Genomic DNA, 21,477 nt, shown 5'->3' with positions numbered 1-21,477 from the left:
TGTGTTGGTAGTTCAGAAAGAAAGAATCATTTTAATGCATTATTTTACAACTCAAACTATCCTGTAAATAAGGTACTGTCTTTTCACATGGAACAGTTGGGTAGTGAGTAATGATGTCTTCTCAGACAGTCCACTTGAAAAAGGCATAGGTCTGCTTAAAATTCTATGAGAGTAGTTACTCTAAATGAGAAATCTTTCATTTTGAATGTGACAAACTATAACATACTAAAATGATGTGGACAAAAAACTTCTATGATTATAAGACAAAGACAATTTATCTAATTATAGGAAGATGAGAATTAGGTTACTAATCATAAGCATCATTGTTCTCAGGGAGCATATAGACTATGAACCTAGAATGATAAGGGAAAGGAGAAGGGAGGATGACAAAGACAGATTTTAGAACTGCATCATTTAATTTTGAAGCTAGAAGTGATGGACAATATAGCTATTGTTGAAGTCCAAGTCCTGCTGAGAAGTACAGCTTAACAGAAGATAATCAGAGAAATCCTTCAGCAGCTAAGTAGATTTGGAAGAGATGTCATGACTAGTAAGATGTTCACCAAACCTAGTGTGCTTCATTCAGCTTAGCACTAAAACCATTTGCCATGTACACTTTTGTGAATTATTCCTAAAATAGAGAATTTATGATTTCAGAGTTATAAGTGATCCCAAATACATCAATGTTCCTTCTTCATTTTCTCCTTGGCATACAGGTTTTAAATGCATTTGGTGAGAGAATAAAACCCAGCTCTCTGTGTCATTGTACTATAATCATTACATTATGATTTGATGAGCATCTTTTATGCTATTATTTCTTTTGCCTTATAGTTAAGGAAATGTTTACATTTAAGATCTAAATATGACATCAATGAGTAGGAGGGGCATATTCTCAAACAGCAAAGTTACCCCTAGGAGAGAGTTTAAGTGTGACCTTTAGTAGACTTTCTCTGGTAATCTCAACTGACCAATTTGAGCAAGATGGATTGAATGAGACAGTCCTAAGAATAAGTATCTTTTGTAATTTTAAAAAAAAATTTCATACTCAGAATTTAATAAATGAGCTTTTCCAGAAACATAAGAAATGTATATGAAACCATGAATCTCTATCAGGTAGAAGCTATTTGCCTTTTAAAATAAATTCAACATATAACTTTCAAAACAGTCCTGTGATTCTTTGTGTTCCTTTTTTTTGGAGGGGGGCAGGTTTGGGGCAGAGGGGAAAAAGAATACTATCCCTATTTTGCCTCTCATCTTCTCCATCAACTCAAATTTAAAAAGGAAGAAGAAAAAAATTTTCATCACTGATATTAACAGAAGAAAAAGGTAGTAACAGTGTGGGAAACAAAGCTTTGATTCAGAGACAATGTATCTGAGAAAAGGATTTGGATTTTGTGTAAAGGCTTAAAATACAGGAATGATAGGCTCTCCTTTTGCATCACCAAAGGGCCCCTTGAGTATTAGTCTTGAGTCTTAAAAATCTAACTCTTTTTTGTAACAAAATTATATAGTCAAAGCAAAAATAAATTTCTCCACTGCCATATCGAGTCCATCACCTCTCTGTCCAAAGTTGCAAAATGCTCATCGCCATCAGTTCTCTGAAATCATAGTTGGCCATTGTATTTTCAAAGTTGTTTTGACACTGTTGTTACCATAAGGTTTTGTCTTTGTTCTCCTCAGTTCATTGTTATCGGTTGTTACAAGTCGTCCTAGGTTTCTTAGAAACTTGCCTTTCCTCATTTTTTACAGTGTAATAATATTGTTACATTCATATATCATATTTGGTTCAGCCATTCCCTAACTGATAGAAACCCGCTTAGTTTATAATCTTTTTTATTAGGTTTATTTTTTATTGAAACTTTTTATTTTCAAAACAGGATAATTTTTCACCATTAATCCTTGCAAAATCTTGTGTTTCAATTTCCTCCTCCTTCCCCCTACCTCCTTTCCTAGATGGCAAGTAATCCAATATATGCTAATTTATAATCTGTTGTTACTATCAAAAAAAGCAGTGTGACTTGAAAAATTGTTTTCAAAACATTGTTGATAGTATTTTTTCCTTTAAAAACTTCCTCTGAGGAGCAGCTAGTTAGTGCCATGTATAGAGCACTAGCCTTGAAGTCAGGAGGACCTAAGTTTAAACACTTAATTAAACACTTAATAATTCCTAGCTGTACAAGTCTTTTAATCCCAATTGCCTCAGCAAAACAAAAACAAAAACAAAATGCAAAAAAACTTCCTTTGACCAATTTTGTCAAATTTTAGAATGAGTAGGCATCCATAATCTTTGTGTGAGGATATCCTATGTAGATAAAGCCAACTGACACAATGGCTGCAACTGCAACTACCGTGGTTTTTCTTTTGGTGGCTGGACTGGGAAATGAAAACATGAGAGCTCAGTTGGAATAAGAATAAGAATAATAAAAATATGAAAGACATTTTAAAAAAAGATTCAGTTTTTTAACTTCAAGAAATAAGGAACACTGATAGCAAAAGTTTTATAAGCATGTAATAATATGTTTTATCTGTCTGTAAAAGAAAGGATAAGGAACTGTGTACTAGGAAGTGATATGGCAGAAAGAAGACCAGACAGAAAGTCAGGAGTTTTGAGTTCTAGTCTTTATTAGTAACAAACCCTATAGCTTTGAGAAGCTATTTTCCCTTCCTTGGCCTTTAGTTCTTCATCAGCAAAATGAGATAACTGACAAAATACTTTCTCTTTCAGATCTCTTATTTAAGCTCTGAATTCTAATGATCCAATAAAAAAAAAAATCAGTTCAAATTTAGCTGGGCCACACTATCATGAAGCTAGAAGACAAAATTAAAACAGAATGCCTTTGTTTTCCTTCTGTTCCTTTGTTTCTGTGAAGCTTTCTCAAATGTGGTTTAGTCATGTAAGTCTGTGGCTTCCTTTTAATTTTCTCTTGACCTGCTTTTCTTCTGTCCTTTCCTGAAGCTCCATATGTTAGCTTCTGAACATTTAATTTTACTTTGAAAAAAAGAAAAGCTTCTTGAAAGACTATTATCTTACTAATTAAAGGGTTTGGAATAAGAGAAACACTAGAAGGGAAGATGTCCAGGTGGGGAGAATCCACCCCAAACCACACACTTCCCTATAAAAACAATCAAATTCAACTATACTATTTTCTTTGTGATATGAACATGCCATTAGGAAATGAAGGTGGGATAGCTAGATGGCACAGTGGAGAGAGAGAGCACTGTCCCTGGAGTTCAAATTCAACTTCAGACACTAAGATACCAGGCAACTGTGTGATCCTGGATAAGTTGTTTAAAATCAATTGTCTAACAAAAAGAAAGAAAAAAATTAAGGTAAATATGATGATTTGTTTAAAGAGAGAGCTTTGGTTTAATGACAGGAGTAGATTTGTTAGTGGGTAGTGACAGAGAAGTATAACAAGGGGATAGCTCCTTGCAAGAAAAAGCTTTTCATTTTCAGGGCTAAAAACCAAAGATATTGGAATATGGGGTGGAAAAACTTTACATATAAAATAGACATTTGCTATTCAAGTTTAGAGGTTTAAATAGATCAATGAAATAGGAAGAAGACGGGGAGAAAATTCCTTGTTTTCCAGGATTTAAAGACTCCATTCTTATTTTTGTCCCTAGATACTTTGGTACGGAAGATTCCCAAAGAAATATGGGAGGTAAAACTGTTTAAATTGAAATGAATGACTTGAAGATGAGAAAGAAGGGCTTAATGAAGGCAAGGTGATACAGTGGAGATCGAATAGAGTACTTTATCTGGAATAAGAAAGACTCTGATTCAAATCTAGTCTTATATATCTATTAACTGAGCAAGCCAGTTATCCTTTGTTTGCCTCACATTTCAACAATAAAATTAGAATTCTATTCTAATTTTAGGTGCAAGCACCTATCTTGCAAGATTTTTATGAGGATTAAATAAAATAATATTTGTAAAAAGCTTTGCAGACTTTTGAGCACTATATAAATGACAGCTACTAGTATCTCATTTTTGGAGATGATAAACAACATCAAAGATAATGCCTTCAAATAGATAATGCCTCAATAAGAGGATTCTGTAGATCTTACACTAATGATTATTATATTAGCTGAAAGTCTATATTACTTCAATTAAAGAAAGCATAATACTACTACAGACATTCCAATTATCAAAAGTGGAAATCCAAAAAGTGGATTCCATCAAAGAATCAGGCAAGGAAGGAAGTCAATGATTCAACCTATTAAACAGAGGGGCAGCACCCTGAGAAAAACTCAATAGCAGCACAATCACCTAATGATTTGCTTGACTCAGTTCACCAGCAGATTGTCTCATTCATTGAAGAAGCTACACCCTAGGAGGAAGCAAGCACAATTGAGCTTGAAAAAATCTATCTACAATGCTCAATGAACAGACAACCCAGCTAAACAATTGTTGAGTTGTTTATTCAGAATTCTATTGATCCTTATACTTCTGTCTCATTACTATTTTACTTAAAGGTGAATGAACACCCAATGTAGATCAAAAGAAAAAAAGTAAGGAATAATAATATCTCACATTTATATAACACTTTAATGTTGGCAAAGTACTTCATAAATATTATTTTATCCTTATTGCAACACTGAAAGAAATTCACAGCTAAGAAAAGTGAGGTAAAAAGATTATAAACAGCTTGTCCAGGGTTGCAGCTAATAAGTACCTGAGGCAGGATGTGAATTCAACTCTTAGCATCTATCTAAATGCTGCTAGTTGGTAGGTGAATCATATGGATACTGTAGTAGCTATTTGTTAATGTGATGACATTAGAGGAACCTCCCAAGATTTGTCAAATGGGATTATTATTATCCAATTCTGGCTATTCATATAGGCACAAGTTCTTATTGGAAGTAACCTAGAAATATTATGAAAATCTAAAAAAGAAAAGGTCTATACCTTAGGGATCTAGTGGTATTTTCACCATGGTTGTTAACTAGAAAAAAAAAAAAAAAAGTAATAATATGTGAAACAAAGCTTTGGTTCGGATACACTATATCTGAGGAAATGATTTGGATTTTGTATAATTGCTTAAAATACAGGAATGATGGACTCTCTTTCAAGCATTAGTTTGTATCACCAAAGGGCCCTTTAAGTATTATTCTTGTGTCTTAAAAATCTAATCAAAAAACTTTAACAAGAACAGAAGGAAATTTGAATGAAATATTTGTATACATACAAATATTAACACCTATATTTTGTATCTATTTACACACACATATATACACAAAACAACATTCTAGATAGCATGAATGTAATAATAATGTAGAAAAATTTATAGCACAAGTGATGCCCAAGAGATACAACAAGCAATTAGCAGTAAAAACACATAGCCTCAGATTCATAAATGCATAACGAGTGAGATGAACTAGAAGTCCGAACACAAAAAGGCAAAATTAAACATCATAGGTTATAATTCAAGAATAAATCCTTTCTATTAAAGGAAGATAACAGGAAAAAAGATAAGAAAGAATAGCATTGATTATAAAGAAGATATAATTCTATGAGGAGATTTATCAAGAGTGGGAGGTTATCATAGCAAACATTTGGGTGATGATTAAGAGGCAGAAATAAAAGTCATATCATCAAAGTATACTACAGACAAACTGAACAAAAATAGGAAATACATGAAAAAAGAGACAAGTCTGCCATGAAGACATGATACAGCAATGATAAGTTTTATTTTCCAAATATCTGCTAGTGCTCTCTCTTGCAAAAGTAGAGAACTTTTTTTTAGAACTAATTTTCACCAACAAATAACTATATAGTAAGGTAGAAATGATTGCAAATTTAAGAGATAGTGGTCACCCCATTTTAGCATTTGTAATGAAGAAGAAAGCTAAATGTTGCTTAAATGCACTCCAGATATTAAGGGAGAAGCAAGGTAAGATACTTTGGACAAAATTTTATAGGGTAAGCTCGATTAGGAAAAATGGGAAGCTTTCAAAAAATGAAATTCTGAAGACAAAGAAAAAAATAATGGTAGAAGAGGAAATTACTTTAAAAGATCAACATGAATACACAAGCAACTGGTCATCCAGATTGGATTTTCAAAAGTCATTTACGTAAAACAGAAGCTAAAGTAGGAAATGGAAGATGAATAGTAGCCAGACACAGTCTTGTAAGAAAAGGGTTAGTAAACCTAAGTTTGGCAAGAGAAGATAAGGACAAATAAAAAGGTGTGGAGGGTTTTTTTAATTTTTAAGTAAATCAATATTGAAGGCAACTAGGAGAGAGAAAGCACAGCTCCTTAAAGCTTGTTTTACTTTTCTGGTATCTCTGTTAAGGGGAATAAATTTTAGACTTATGAGAGACTAATGCAATGTCAAAACACAAGTAGGAAGTTCCTGTCATGAAGTTCTGATAAACTTAATTTTCCAGGATTAAAAAAAACTGATTGATTTGTCTTTCCTGGTCTATCAGCTACTAATATCATTCCTTTCAGTGTTACTTTGTACTTGTGTTGAAGGTGTTTTATATATATATATATATATATATATATATCTGTAATTGCAACGCTGGCTCTCCTGTTTCTTAAAGACAGGAACAATTTTACTTTTGATTTTATATTCCCAGCACCTGAAATCTAAGTAAGGACTTAATAAATGACTGTTGATTGATTTACATCCACTGGTCATGAAAAAATGGGCAAACATAGGTGCTGAGTCACTGTCAGTGATATGTGAAAGATGTCAGAAAATTTGCTCTTAGAGAGAGCAAATATCTCAAAAGAGAAGAGAACAGAATCTGGTGAATTAGAGGCTATTGAATTTGACTTCAATTTCTTTTATATATGGGATCAAATACTCAATAAGTGCAAGAAGATGAAGACAATTAGGCAGCAATTCATCTTAAAAATAAGCCCTCTCTTTCCAATTATTCCAGTTTCAGGTGGCCCTCTTTTCTATCCAATCCAACCCATCTATCTATACCCTTGATACTGTTTCTTCCAGAAGATTTTCCCTATGATGCCTCTTTTTAATCTTTAATTTCTCCCTATCTACTGATTTATTTCCAGTTGCTGACAAGCTTTCCAAATTTGAAAAACTAACCAAACAAAAACACTTCCTTTTATCCTCTCATCCACTTAAACTACTGTCCTAAAATTCTGCTTTTCATAGCAAAACTTCTAGAAAAATACTCAATTAAATATATTTTTCTTTTCACAGTCTTTTTAAATGTTTGAAACCTGGTTTTCAACTTTATCACTCAAATAAAACTTCTCCCTTCAAAGTTACCAATGATATCTTACTTACCAAATCAATGGCCTTTTCTCAATCAATTTAAGCAATATGCCATGGTGCATCCCTTCAATCAGGAAGGTATTACTGCAAATGCTATCCTTCATTAACTATATGATCCTAACCAAGTCACTTAACCTCAGTTATATTTGTTATCTGCAATAATAATAATAATAATAAAGTTGAGTGAGACCCTATGAACTTTAAAATCCATTCCAGATCTAAATCTAAGATTCTATACATTATCATTCTTCTTAACATCTCTGCAGTATGACACTACACCATTTCCTCCCTGCAAATTCACTCATCTGGGTTTTCATGACATTCTTGTCTTGGTTTTGCTTCTACTACTCTGCTCAATCTTTTATCTCCTATGTTTGACCACAATCCAATACCTTCTCCTACCCACAAAGGCATATCCTTGACCCTCTTCTTTTCTTTTCTTCTTCTTTTTTTAATAGCTTTTTATTTACAAGTTATTTGTATGGGTAATTTTATAGCATTGGCAATTGCCAAATCTTTTGTTCCAGTTTTTCCCCTCCTTTCCCCCATCCCATCCCCTAGATGGCAGGATGACCAATACATGTTAAATATGTTAAAGTATAAATTAAATACAAAATAAGTATATATGTCTGAACCATTATTTTGCTGTATAAAAAGAATCGGACTCTGAAATAGTGTACAATTAGCCTGTGAAGGAAATCAAAAATGCAGGCAGACATTCCTGCATTTCCTGCCTTCCTGACTTAGGAAACTATTTTAATGACCTAGAAAAAATAACAACAAAATTCATATGGAAGAACAAAAGGTCAAGAATTTCAAGGGAATTAAGGAAAAAAAAATCAATTGAAGGTGGCCTAGCTGCTCCTGATCTAAAACTATATTATAAAGCAGCAGTCACCAAAACCATTTCGTATTGGCTAAGAAACAGATTAGTTGATCCATGGAATAGGTTAGGTTCACAGGAGAAAATAGTCTAACTATAACTATAGCCACCTAGCATTTGACAAACCCAAAGATCCCAACTTGTGGGATAAGAATTCATTATTTGACAAAAACTGCTGGGAAAACTGGAAATTAGTATGGCAGAAATTAGCCATGGACTCACACTTAACACCATACACCAAGGTACGATCAAAATGAGTCCATGATTTAGGCATAAAGAACGAGATTATAAATAAATTAGAGGAACATAGAATAGTTTACCTCTCAGACTTGTGGAAGAGGAAGGAATTTGTGACCAAAGAAGAACTAGAGATCATTATTGACCACAAAATAGAAAATTTTGATTATATCAAATTAAAAAAGCCTTTGTACAAACAAAACGAATGCAAACAAGAGTAGAAGGGAAGCAACAAACTGGGAAAACATCTTCACAGTTAAAGGTTCTGATAAAGGCCTCATTTCCAAAATATATAGAGAATTGACTCTAATTTATAAGAAATCAAGCCATTCTCCAGTTGATAAATGGTCAAAGGATATGAACAGACAATTTTCAGATGATGAAACTGTTTCTACCCATATGAAAGGGTGTTCCAAATCACTATGGATCAGAGAAATGCAAATTAAGACAACTCTGGGATACCACTACACACCTGTCAAATTGGCTAAGATTTGGACAGGAAAAAATAATGATGAATGTTGGAGAGGATGTGGGAAAATTGAGACACTGATGCATTGTTGGTGGAGTTGTGATTTGTGGAGAGTGATTTGGAACTATGCCCCAAAAGTTATCAAACTGTGCATACCCTTTGACCCAGCAGTGCTACTACTGGGCTTATACCCCATAGAGATACTAAAGAAGGGAAAAGGACCTGTATGTGCCAAAATGTTTGCGACAGCCCTGTTTCTAATGGCTAGAAACTGGAAAATGAATGGCTGCCCAACAATTGGAGAGCGGTTGAGTAAATTGTGATATATGAATGTTATGAAATATTATTTTTTTCTGTAAGAAATGACCAGCAGAATGAATACAGAGAAGCTTGGAAAGACTTACATGAACTGATGCTGAGTGAAATGAGCAGAACCAGGAGATCATTATATACTTCAACAACAATACTCTATGAGGAGTATTCTGCTAGAAGTGGATATCTTCAACAAAGATCTAATTCAGTTCCAATTGATCAATGATGGACAGAATCAGCTATACCCCGAGAAGGAACACTGGGAAATAAGTGTGAACTGTGTACATTTTTTGTTTTTCTTTCCAGGTTATTTTTATCTTCTGAATCCAATTCTTCTTGTGCAACAAAAGAACTGTATGATTCAGCACACATATATTAAATCTAGGATATAGTATAACATATTTAACATGTATAAGGCTGCCTGCCATCTAGGGGAGGGAGTAGAGGGAGGGAAGGGAAAAGTCGAACAGAAGTGAGTGCAAGGGATAATGTTGTAAAAAATTACCCATGCATATGTTCTGTCAACAAAAAGTTACAATAATTTTTAAAAAAGAGAGAGAGAGAGAGAGAGAGAGAGAGAGAGATAATCTTCTGGACTTTTACTTAACTGCTTAGAGAAGAATCTGACTACTTAATGGCCTGGAGATATTCAGGAAGTCTACAAACTGGCAAAAACTCTATTTGATTGAGAAAAGCCTGATGTAAAATCAAATCTCCTTAAACTATTTTAATTGATTATTAACCTTAGAAGCAAAACACTCTTTCTTTCTTTTGAAACAAGTTTTGCATAACTAAGACCTTAGTGTCACAAAAGCCAACCTTTATTTCAGAGACAAATAAAGGATTGAAAGTCTAGTTTGTCAGTGATTTTAGGAGGATTAACAGGAGTAGGTGGGCAAATAGTTTCTGTAATTTTTTTTTCTCTCACTAACCATTTAAATTATCTCATAGCCTTTGTGAAACTGGCCCTCCTTTCTTTGAGACTTCAGTGAGAGGACTATCCATTTCTCCCAGATCCTAATAAAACTTCTATTCTTCACTTTGAGATATATCTTATTATTATTATGTTTTTTTGAATTGGGGTCTGTCATCCTACACAAAGAGAAGGACTAAAATGAAGATAGAAAATACCTTCAATGCACAGTTTTCTTCAGGCAATTAAATGATTTTAATGATGTGTTTTCACACCTTTTTGTAGAGATTGGGGGGGGGGGGTGTTACAGTTGTTATATGTTGTATATGATAGCATAAAATGAAGAAAAAAATTTAAAAAGCATCAATAAAATTGTTTTGTTATTATTGTTTTAAAAAAAGATATTTGTTAGATTTAGGCATGAGGCTTCTAAGTAGTATAAAAGACTTTGTATTCTTTAATTTCTTGATCCTGGGTAAATTTTTCCACAGTTCCTCTCAATGCTTATTTTAGTAGTCAGATTCACTAATTATTAAAGTTGATTTAATTGGAAATGCCTTTTTAGGTAGAATTTTTCTATCTCTTTAAGTTTTTGAATAGACATTGGAATGTAAACTATAATTTATCTTTATAATGATCTTTTTATTACTTATACTCATCATAAACCAAAATATTTCCTCCTTTTGTTTTGATACATGATACCAATCCTGCCAAGTCCCTTATTTATAGTTCCTAGGAGAACTCTTGCTTCAAAAAAGTTTTGTGCTTCTTTTACCAAGCTGCTAATTTTCTTTTCATATTTTTTTCTCTCTCATTTGGTTTTTAAAATCATTTTTAATCTCCTTTAACTTTCTAGAATTCTTATTGGGCTTGTGTCCAGACTGAATTTTCTTCTGAAATCTTGCTTATAGATGTTTTGAAATCATTTGTCTTCACCAACACCAGAATAGTCCTTTATGGTCAGGTTTATATTTTGCTCATTTATCTAGGCTATTTCTTGAATTTTTACTTTAAATTAATATTGGGCTCTATTCACTTCTAGCTGGGATATCTGGCCTTTTGCTGTTTTCGCTGCTTAGTGCAGGGAAGGGAGAGGTGTTAAAAGTTTTCAGTACTTCCAAAGTAGTATCATTTGGAGAAAGACTATTCACTAACCTCCTGGTCTAAGCTGTTCAAATTGGGTCTGTTAGGTATAGCCGAGTTGCAGAAGACTGTTGATGAACTCATTATTAGCCCACTAGGAGGTTTTGCAGATTCAGAGCAATCCAACTCCCTTTTGATCTTGATCTGCTCTGATTATTCCACTGTGATGTATGTGTGGGGCTAAAGACTAGAATTGAATCTCCTGCACTTAGAGCCTTGGACAAACAACTACAACAACAAGTTTATAGTGACTTTTGGTTTCTATTCTAGTGAAAATATCAATATCGATATGATTCAGTGCCTCCAGCTGTATTTCTTCTTTTTCAGATTAGTATCTGTCCAACATTGAATAAGCCAGGAAAAAGATCATATTTCACAGTCCTCTCAACAACTTCCACAACTGTTTTTTATCCCAAAAAACCTACAGAAACACAACTTATATACAATCCAACTTGTACACAGACAATAATAATTATATAGATGTCACTTTCTGTGTGTCTTAGACCAAAGAGTTCATTTTGTAATAGGCTCTGTGTAGAGGGCCACAGATAGTGGAGGAACTTTGGGTAAGGTATATTTGAAGCAAGGATACTTACAGCAGGGTACACTCAGTATGATTGATGAGATAATGGTTCTCTAGTTCACATATATTTAGTGTGATGTAATGATGTAATCACTCTAGTTGGTATATACTTAGTGTGATATGGTAATGTAATGGTTCTACAATTGGCACATGCTCAGTGTGCTGTAGTGATGTAATTGTACTAAGGTATTTAAGGGCTGAGAGGATTTGAAATAGAGAGACTCCATCCTTGAACATCCTCATGGTGGCTTTCCTGCCTTCATCACTTCTCCACCTAAGACTAAGGCCCATTCAGAGATCTCCAGAAAACTAGTCCGGACGTTACAGCTCTGCATCAAATGTAATACTATGGGAAATCATAAATGACTTCTGTTTGCCACTCCTCTCTCACTGATCTTGCCCCTCTCCCTCAACCTCCACCATTTTTTTCTCCTTAATGACAACCTTTAAATAAAGTGACATTGATCAATTTGATCAAACTTTACATAAAATGAAGCCACTCTAGCACCAGACCTCATGGCATTTCTTATTAGTTTGATTCCATCAGAATTTTAAAACTATCAGAGTTGCCTTCTGTACTATAGTAAAAGGCTAAAATCTTCTATAGTTATTAGGGCCATGAGACTATGCTCAGTCTTTGCTCCCTATCTATGACCATTACTTTAAATACCTAGACTAGATCAATCATATCTGAGAATTTGGGCAAATCTTTATATCAGTTTCAGAAGCTGGAATTAATTGTTTTGAGCTTTCTAATGAGAAACTAAGGTTGTGATCTGCTTGCTAGGAGATGGCAACTAGACAGTACCTGCTGTAGGCTGAAAGTTCCTCTGAGGGCCAGGGCTTGATGGGGTCCGAGAAGAACCGTTGGGCCGCTCCCATGTAGTCTCTAATCAAAGAGAACAGCATTGTGAGTGTCAAAGGACAGAACGAGAGATAGCAAATACAAGAAGGAAGAAGCCCAAATAGAGAGATGTTTTGAGGCTTAGCAGGGATATATCATTTTGGAAGACGGGGTCCAGAAAACCAAGGGGCATGGAAAGATTCTATCCACTTCTCTCTCCTTCATGTTCATAGAGTCTCAGGGTAGGGAAAGACCTACCTATTTGGAGGCCAGAAGACTAGAATTGATTTGCAAGATTGTGACAGAGAAGGAGGTATTTATTATAGGCTTGAGATTTCCAAACTCAGTCTGGAAGGAAAGAAGGAAGAGAGGCAGGGAGGGAGGAAGGGAAGAAAGAAGGAAGGAAGGAAGGAAGGAAGGAAGGAAGGAAGGAAGGAAGGAAGGAAGGAAGGAAGGAAGGAAGGAAGGAAGGAAGGAAGAGAAGGAAGGAAGCTCCTTCAGCCCGGTATTGTTCAATCCAATGAGATTGGCCTCTATTGCTTTTCTCAAACAAGAAACCTGATTCCAAGCATTTTCCCTGACTGTGCCTGAAATGCACTCTCTCTTCATCTTCCACAAGAAACCTTTCCTGATCTTTTAATACGAATACTTGCCCTCTTGATTATTTCATATGTATTCTGTATCAGTCAATAAACATTTGTATGCAACTTGTGGCAACTGGCCACATTTTAAAAATGCCAAACATAAGCTTGCCAAAAAGACTGCTTTATGGAGAACTCAAACAGGGCAAGGACTTGTGTGACAGTCAGAAAAAGCAATATAAGCATACTCTCAAAATCTCTCATGAACTTTAGAATTCCTGCATGGCATGGGAGACACTGACACAGGACCACCTAACATGTCAAACCCTTGGCAGAGAAAATACTGTGCTCTATGAGCAAAACAGAATTGAAGTATCTCAAAGTTAGAGAATCCACTCCAAATGTTCATATGGACTATTTGTGCTCAACCTATGGTAGAGGATTCCAAGCTCATATTGGTCTAATCAGCCATAGATGGACACACTGTAAATTGATTCTAACACAGTGCTATTATTTTGGTCCTCTTCAAGAACAAAGGACTACAAACAGTTGCTTGTATGTTGTCTCATATTAGACTGTGAACTCTTTGAGTAAGGACTGTCTTTTATCTTTCTTTGTATTCCCAGAGCACAGTGTCTGGAACATAGTAGCTACTTAATGAATGACTGAGCATATTTAAGATGATAACATATTTGGAGATCTACTGATTTAAGCCTTAGAGACCTAGAATCTTAGAATAATGGAATGTCAGTAAATAACTTAATTCACCTCTCTCATTTTACAAATAGGAGACTAAGTTAGATGTAGAATGGTTTGTCTAAAGTCAAAAGTGGCAAAGCCAGAACTGAAAAACTTGCTCCTTTAATCTGCTAAATCTCTTTTTTACTATACTCTATTGCCTTCGTCTACTTTTAGATCCCCATCTACTGCCCTCTCCTCTCCCTTCTGACTCCCTGAATTTTAGCCACCTCCATCTACTGCGAGAAGCTGCTTCTATCTAAGCACCACTCATCTCTGCTCAAACTTCAGTTGAAGATATAATGAAGAATATATATATATATATGAACTAGACAGTACAAGAGGTACAATATTTTGAATCCTAAAGACCTGAGACCTAAAGATTCTGATATTTCCTAGCTATGTGACACTTTTAAACAAGTAACTTAACTTTCAACCTCAGTCACCTCATCTTTTAAAATGGAGATCATATTAGTACCTACCTCTAGGAGATGCTGTGAGGATTAAAAAATAGCATAATTTTAAGAACTTTGTTAAAGTACTATGAATGCTAATAATATTAAAATGGAAATCAAGATTTGAGTCACTAATAACTGACATCCTATTTCAAAACTTCTAAGAAGAAGGATCTATCTAGAGCAATAGAAGGACTCTAAATTCCTCATTTCTTATCTGGTCACAGCTATACCACAGTGATATAAAACAAATCTCTATCATATATTGAGGACTAGAATTAACCCTTATAGTCTAAAAATGTCCTTGAATACAACTTTAATTCTGAAGTTAGAAGAGCAACATATCTGGCTTACATCACCAGCAAAGAGGCCAGTCATATATCTTCTACTTGACCATACTACCCACACAATAGGAACTGAGGCTAATTTAAGGCAGAAATGTGTTTTTACCTTGGTAATACTAGATTGGGTGAGAATACTGACTTCAGCAGGATCTAGAGTAGGATTTGAGTCCTTGGTTATCCTAGATATTTGTGAAGGTCTCAATTCATGATGTTAATTTCTTGGCCTGTAACCCTCCAGAAGAACAGGTTAAAATTAAAGCAAAAGGATTGAGACAGACTTGCCAAATAGTAGTCCCTCCCATTCCCCTCCCCTCATCCCCACACCCAGTTTACATGGAAACACCTTTTTCTGGAATAACAACTTCAGTTCACTTTTTGGCTGCATGTACTGAAAGCAAGGGAGCCAAGCACACCCTAAAAAAGGAGAGCTTTGCATAGCCATGAGGTCAGATACTATTACTGAGGCTATCATCATTTCAGCCCAGAAACTCAATGTTTTTTTCTTTGATGGCTCCATAACCTCCTGAGGTCCTTTCCAGGACTAGAAAGAGAGGAGGGAAGCAACACTTCTGGATTATATTCTTAGCTGCAAGAAATCCCTTACGTAGCAACGGTATTTATAGAGAAGCCTCTGAAGGTCCCAGTTAGGAGCTATCCAAAGTAGTTCATTAGAATTTCAGAGAAAGGGACAAAGCAATGAAATCTTACTCCAGAGCTGGTATACCAGGAAAATTGCAGGAGAAGAGCTGTTTATCTTGACATATTCATCCGAGAATGAAGATAACGTCCCCTTCTCTTTTTCTTTGTCCTTTTCAGTTCAGCTATATACTCCTTTCAGCCTATCCAGTATCTGTATGAGTTGGTTTGTCTTTCTCCAACCATTCTGTTGTTCTACCTCCCTTGGTATTTCTCACACTCTGTAATATGTCTAGGCTGGTATTTCAAGCTCTCCTTGGCATAGACGAGTCCTATCAGATGCACAGTCCCTGCCTTTCTCCATTCTGTTACAGAAATTGTTAACTCACCCAACAGGTTATCCTACCCCCTTCTTGGCCAAACTCCTATGGATATAGTTGGTCTGTGCTCTATGAGAGCAGGCCAGGTTCCAGACAAATTGCTAGAATGCAAATGTCCTCTCTCACAGTCTCTGAAAATAGTTGTGAAATATAACTACTTATTTATTTTCATATATACTGTTTCAGCTGTTTCTTTCACTTCAGAATGGAAGTTCAAAGTAAGCACCTTTAACAAGAGGAATAAAGGCTTAATCAGCAGCACTTCCTGCTCTTCTCTCTCCACACTCCACAAAGCAATTTATGAGTTTTACACTATTATGCCAGTAATTTTCTAACCTCTATTTCTAGGCTTCAGTCTCCTCCACGCTACACTGGGTTCTCCTGCCACATGATATCTCCTCTTAGATAGATGATCTCTCTAAAAATTACATGTGACAAATATGTGTCTTTAGCTTCCATGAATCCCTGATGCCTAATTTTAAAATAATTCCACCTTCATCAGTCCTGCCTTGAACCTCTAGGTTTCTATTCAAGTAGAGAGGAACAGCACTAGAACTAGAGTTTACTTTCCTCATTTCATGTGTTAAAGCCAAGCTTAGAGCTTCTTTCTAAGCTAAACTAGGCTTAGTTTAGCCTAGCCCAGCCCATAAGACACTATCCATTTCTTTAATTCTCACAGACCCCATTTACATTTTTTCTAATTATTTTGTGTTCCCCATTAGGCAACAAATGATACAATGACACAGACAATATCTTCTCTCAGATATTGAAGGCAGGTAGATGGCTCAACAGATATTGGGCCTCCACTGGGCCTGGAGGCAGAAAGATCTGAATTCAAAAGCAGACTCAGACACTTAGTAGTTATGTTGCTCTGGGAAGTCATTTAATCTCTGTCTGCCTTAATCCATTAGAGAAGGAATTGACAAACTCAGCAAAATCAGGGAGATTCATCTTTCTGAATTCAAATTTGGCCTCAAATACTTGCTAGATATACCCTGGACAAAGCACGTCATCCTGTTTCCCTCAGTTTCGTCACCTGTAAAATGAGCTGGAGAAGGAAATGGCAAACTTCTCTAGTATCTTTGCTAAGAAAATCCCCAATGAGGTCATGAAGAGTTGGATATGACCAAGAATGACTATACAACAATACAAATTTGACAAGGTTTTTGAAAGGTTCAAAGAGGATTATATAAGAAATTATTCTTTGTAAACTATAAAGCTTTATATATAAATGTGATTTATTATTCTGCACTAAAATACAACTCAGGAGCCTCATCACAGCACAAAGATGTCTCTTGGTGTACCCATTATGTACAGATTTGGGAAGATCCCACAGAGCTCAAGATTAAATCCAGAGAGGATCAGCTTACAGAGAATCTCTGATGGATTCAGAGAGGACCAAACTAGAGAAGCAGAACTTGAACCTAGATCTTCTGAGTCTAGGACCAGACCTCCAAACACAGCTACAACCATTATTATTGTTGCTGCTGTTACTGCTACTACTATTGCTGCCATCACACCACTATTGCCCTGCTGCTGCTGCTGCTGCTACTACTACTACTACTACTACTACTACTACTACTACTACTATTACTACTATTACAACTGCTACTACTGTTGTAGCAGTAAAACATTTATATCCCATTTATATCCTTCATAGGTAACAAATAAATATTGAGTACATGGAATAAATATTGAATATTGAATGAATTAGGTAAATAAATATGAGTACATTGGATAAATATTTAATATTGAATGAAATAAGATATTAATGAAACTTTGATAATTCATGTGGGACCTAATCTGGACCTGATGTTTCCTGAATACAAATATAAACATATCACAAGTTTAAAGTAAAAGGGCTATCCTTTCCTGGAAAGACTTGGGCTGCCATGCTATTCTTACCTCTCCTCATTTTTAAATAAAAATTTTATATATAAAGAAAAAAATTCCTAACTCTTGCCTAAAGTTATATAAGTAGTAAGTAGTGGGTTAAAACCAGGTTCTATGACTTCAAATCTGGTAATTTTGACTCCTAAAATACTGCCTACATAAGGAAACAGGAAATAATCATTTCCTACAATAACTGCCAATACCATAAAGTGCCTAAATAATAATAATAATTTATTCTGGGTAATACCTCTTTCTATCTTCAACCCATTCCTGAGATGCTAACCTTAAAATAAATAATTAATTCCATTTCCAGAGCAGCTTTGATAGAATAGAAATAAATCCCATTATCACAGAGCCTGATAAAATTTAATTACTTTGAACTTAATAAAGCAAGCAGAAAATCAATAATTAGCATTTTCAGAAAATAAATAATAAAGGATATCTTATATACCTCCGGCTCTGATGTAAATTAACTTGGTGGGCCCTAAATACTATGAATTTGAATCTAAATCTTGCCAGAATATCTATTATTTATTTATTTTCACTTTGCTTTCCTTCTACAGATGCAAAAAAATAATGATGAATTATATGATGTTTTATAGTTTACCACATGCCTTTATATAACTTTTGTGATGCTTTATAGTTTAGCACATTTAGATACCTTATCCCACTTTAACTGCTTACTCTTTGTGTGACTTAAGTAACTCAAATTTGGCAGGCCTCCAATTTCTTTGTACAATAGGGGATAAAGATTGGGAACGGAGGACTATATGACCTCTGAGGGCTGTTCCACTTTTAAATTTATGATCTCATGATCTCTTTTAATCTACAAAATCCTGTGAGATGGGTAAGGGAAATTCTCAATCTACAGATAATAAGGATTGATTTGCTAAAGTAAAAGAATTTGACATAGAGATACCAAGAGGAATATAAAGATATTTTACTTATTATAAAGACATTTACTTATTATTTAGAATTATTCAAAGCACTCTTCAAGAAAAAAACAACAAATAAACCTGTGTTAGATTAACTTACATATATACTAAATATAAGTAAGTATAAGAGTAAGACAAGTAATATTACCTTCATTTTATAGATAAGGAAACAAGAATCTCAAATAACTAAAATGATGTGCTCAAGGAAATATTAGGCAGCAGATAAACAAACAGAATCCCTTAGTTTAGTGATATGGATTTCTAGAAGTGAAAATTCGTGGGAAAATTTGGGTTTCTTGAATATAAGTCCTGTCTCTGACATATACTAACTATATGATTCATGGGCAAGACATAATTTCTCAGTGTCATGAGAAAGTCTCTAAGACTGTAAGTTCTACAGACAAGAGAAACAAACCTTTCTCCAATAATTGAAAGACTTTGAACAAGTGACTATGCCTGAGTTTCCTAATCTGACCTATATTCATATGATTATTACAAATAATCATTAGATTATAAAAGTAGCCAGATAAGAACTTAGCTATATGAAACTCAATGATCTGGTACAAAATAAGTATTTACTTGATAAATAAAAATGTTATAAAATATCTTTTTTTGTTGTTTGTTTATTTTTGTCTTTTAGAAAATAGTTGTTTCATCTAAATGTCCCATTTTAACTTTTTTAAAATTATGGGTCATCAAATTGAGCTACTGGTTTGAAAAAATACAAAATACATAAAATTATTACAAATATGAGCTATTATTGTTATTGTTATTCAGAACTATCATCATCATAAGAAGATTCATTAAGGTACAGGTCATTTCAGTGTTTCTGAGCCATGAGTGTTTCAATTAGTTAATAAATAAGAGATAGGCTTCCACTATTTTGCTCAGTGTATAAAAAGACTTAAGGTGAGGATTAGCCCCCTCTAGCATTTACTTGGAACTGCTTATGAAGGCAAGGCTTTGCCATATTCAGGTAACACCAAATGGAGACATTCTGAGTTTTTCTATCATGTTGATTGGAGATGTTATATAGCTGGAACAGAGGGTGCCAAATGTATTCCATGTTACTTTTTTTTTTTTTTTTTTGCATGTTATCTAGAGAGAATAAAGGCCACATACATTTGTGTCACAGATACCATGAACAAACTGGCTAGGTGACCTGTGGTGTTGAAAACTGAGTTAGACAGTATTTTTTTTGGGGGGGGAGGTGGGGGGTGGTTTGTTTTGTTTCAGTTCTAGGTGCAGGTAGCAAAATATGTACAAGAAAAGGAAAGGAGCCATGGGACCCTTGGAGGCTATATCTGTGTTAGCTTCCAAAGTTCTGATAGCTCCTTTCCTTTTCTTATCAATTAGCCAGAGCAGGCAAGCTTTGGGAGAAGGCAAGGACTCTGGCTTGGAACTGGATTAGACTTTACTACATAAAAATTGAGCTAAATTGTGAACTGAATCATTTTTCCTTCCACAAAAGTGAGCTGTAATTGGGGGTAGGGGGTAGACTGTGTTCCCAGGTGTTAAGGGGATACCTTAATCTTTGCTACTTATACCATGATTTTATTTCTTTTAGCTTCATAAAGTTAATTTAACTGTTTTATGTTCAAAATGCAACTGGAGTGCAGGGGACCCTAAAATTGGAAAATGCCATTGGTGGGAGATGGATCTAATGGCAAAGTGTTTAGATAATTCTTCCCCCACTCCCATTACCTCCAGGAAAAACTCTTAAGGATAATGGAAAATGCTGAGGTAGAGTAAAATGAAATACAACTGACTTCAGGAAAAAATAATGATGAATGTTGGAGGAGATGCGGGAAAACTGGGACACTGATACATTGTTGGTGGAGTTGTGAACGAATCCAACCATTCTGAAGAACAATCTGGAATTATGCTCCAAAAAGTTGTCAAACTGTGCATACCCTTTGACCCAGCTGTGCTACTACTGGGCTTATACCCCAAGGAGATACTAAAGAAGGGAAAGGGACCAGTATGTGCCAAAATGTTTGTGGCAGCCCTGTTTGTAGTGGCTAGAAACTGGAAAATGAATGAATGCCCATCAATTGGAGAATGGTTGGGTAAATTGTGGTATATGAATGTTATGGAATATTATTGTTCTGTTAGAAATGACCAGCAGGATGAATACAGAGAAGCTTGGAGGGACTTACATGAACTGATGCTGAGTGAAATGAGCAGAACCAGGAGATCATTATATACTTCAACAACCTCAACAACAACTGTATGAGGATGTATTCTGATGGAAGTGGATTTCTTCGACAAAGAGAAGATCTAACTTAGTTTCAATTGATCAAAGATGGACAGAAGCCGCAACACCCAAAGAAAGAACGTTGGGAAATGAGTGTGAACTGTTTGCATTTTTGTTTTTCTTCCCGGATTATTTTTACCTTCTGAATCCAATTCTTCCTTTGCAACAAAAGAACTGTTCCATTCTGCACACATATATAGTATCTAGGATATACTGTGACATATTTAATATGTATAGGACTGCTTGTCATCTGGGGAAAGGGTGGAGGGAGGGAGGGGAAAAGTTGGAACAGAAGTGAGTGCAAGAGATAATGTAAAAAATTACTCAGGCATGGGTTCTGTCATAATTATTAAAATTATTATTAAATTATTAAAATTATTTAAAAATAATTATTAATTATTAAAAATTATTAAGCAGTGACTGGGAGTGATTTTATTATTTAAAAAAAAAAAAAAAAACACATCCGACTCTCAGGAAATGAGGCCAGAGTAGATACTGTTGACAAGGCCTCTATGATAGTACAGTGCGGTACTAAGTTCTGAGAATACAAAGAGAGACAAAGGCAGTCATTGTACCCAACAAACTGGAAAAAGGTTGTGGGGAAATGGGAGAAACGA

General features: G+C 34.8%; 1 protein-coding gene across 6 annotated transcripts in view; it reads right to left on the bottom strand.

Annotated features, from left to right (window-relative positions):
* Positions 1 to 21,477, bottom strand: part of GAS7 (growth arrest specific 7) — a 254,090-nt gene that overhangs the window by 78,665 nt on the left and 153,948 nt on the right. For 5 of the 6 annotated variants that reach the window (XM_031965541.1, XM_031965542.1, XM_031965545.1 and 2 more), the window contains one exon: positions 12,606 to 12,686. The exons of the other annotated variant lie outside the window; for it this stretch is intronic. In XM_031965541.1, coding sequence (XP_031821401.1) covers positions 12,606 to 12,686 — 81 coding nt within the window. The remainder of the gene's footprint in view (positions 1 to 12,605; positions 12,687 to 21,477) is intronic. 6 annotated transcript variants of the gene reach the window in all.

The sequence above is a fragment of the Sarcophilus harrisii genome, chromosome 4 (genome assembly GCF_902635505.1).
Source record: "Sarcophilus harrisii chromosome 4, mSarHar1.11, whole genome shotgun sequence".
NCBI lineage: Eukaryota > Metazoa > Chordata > Mammalia > Dasyuromorphia > Dasyuridae > Sarcophilus > Sarcophilus harrisii.
The sequence above is the reverse complement of the archived record's forward strand: the minus strand, read 5'-3'. Positions and strand labels throughout refer to the sequence as shown.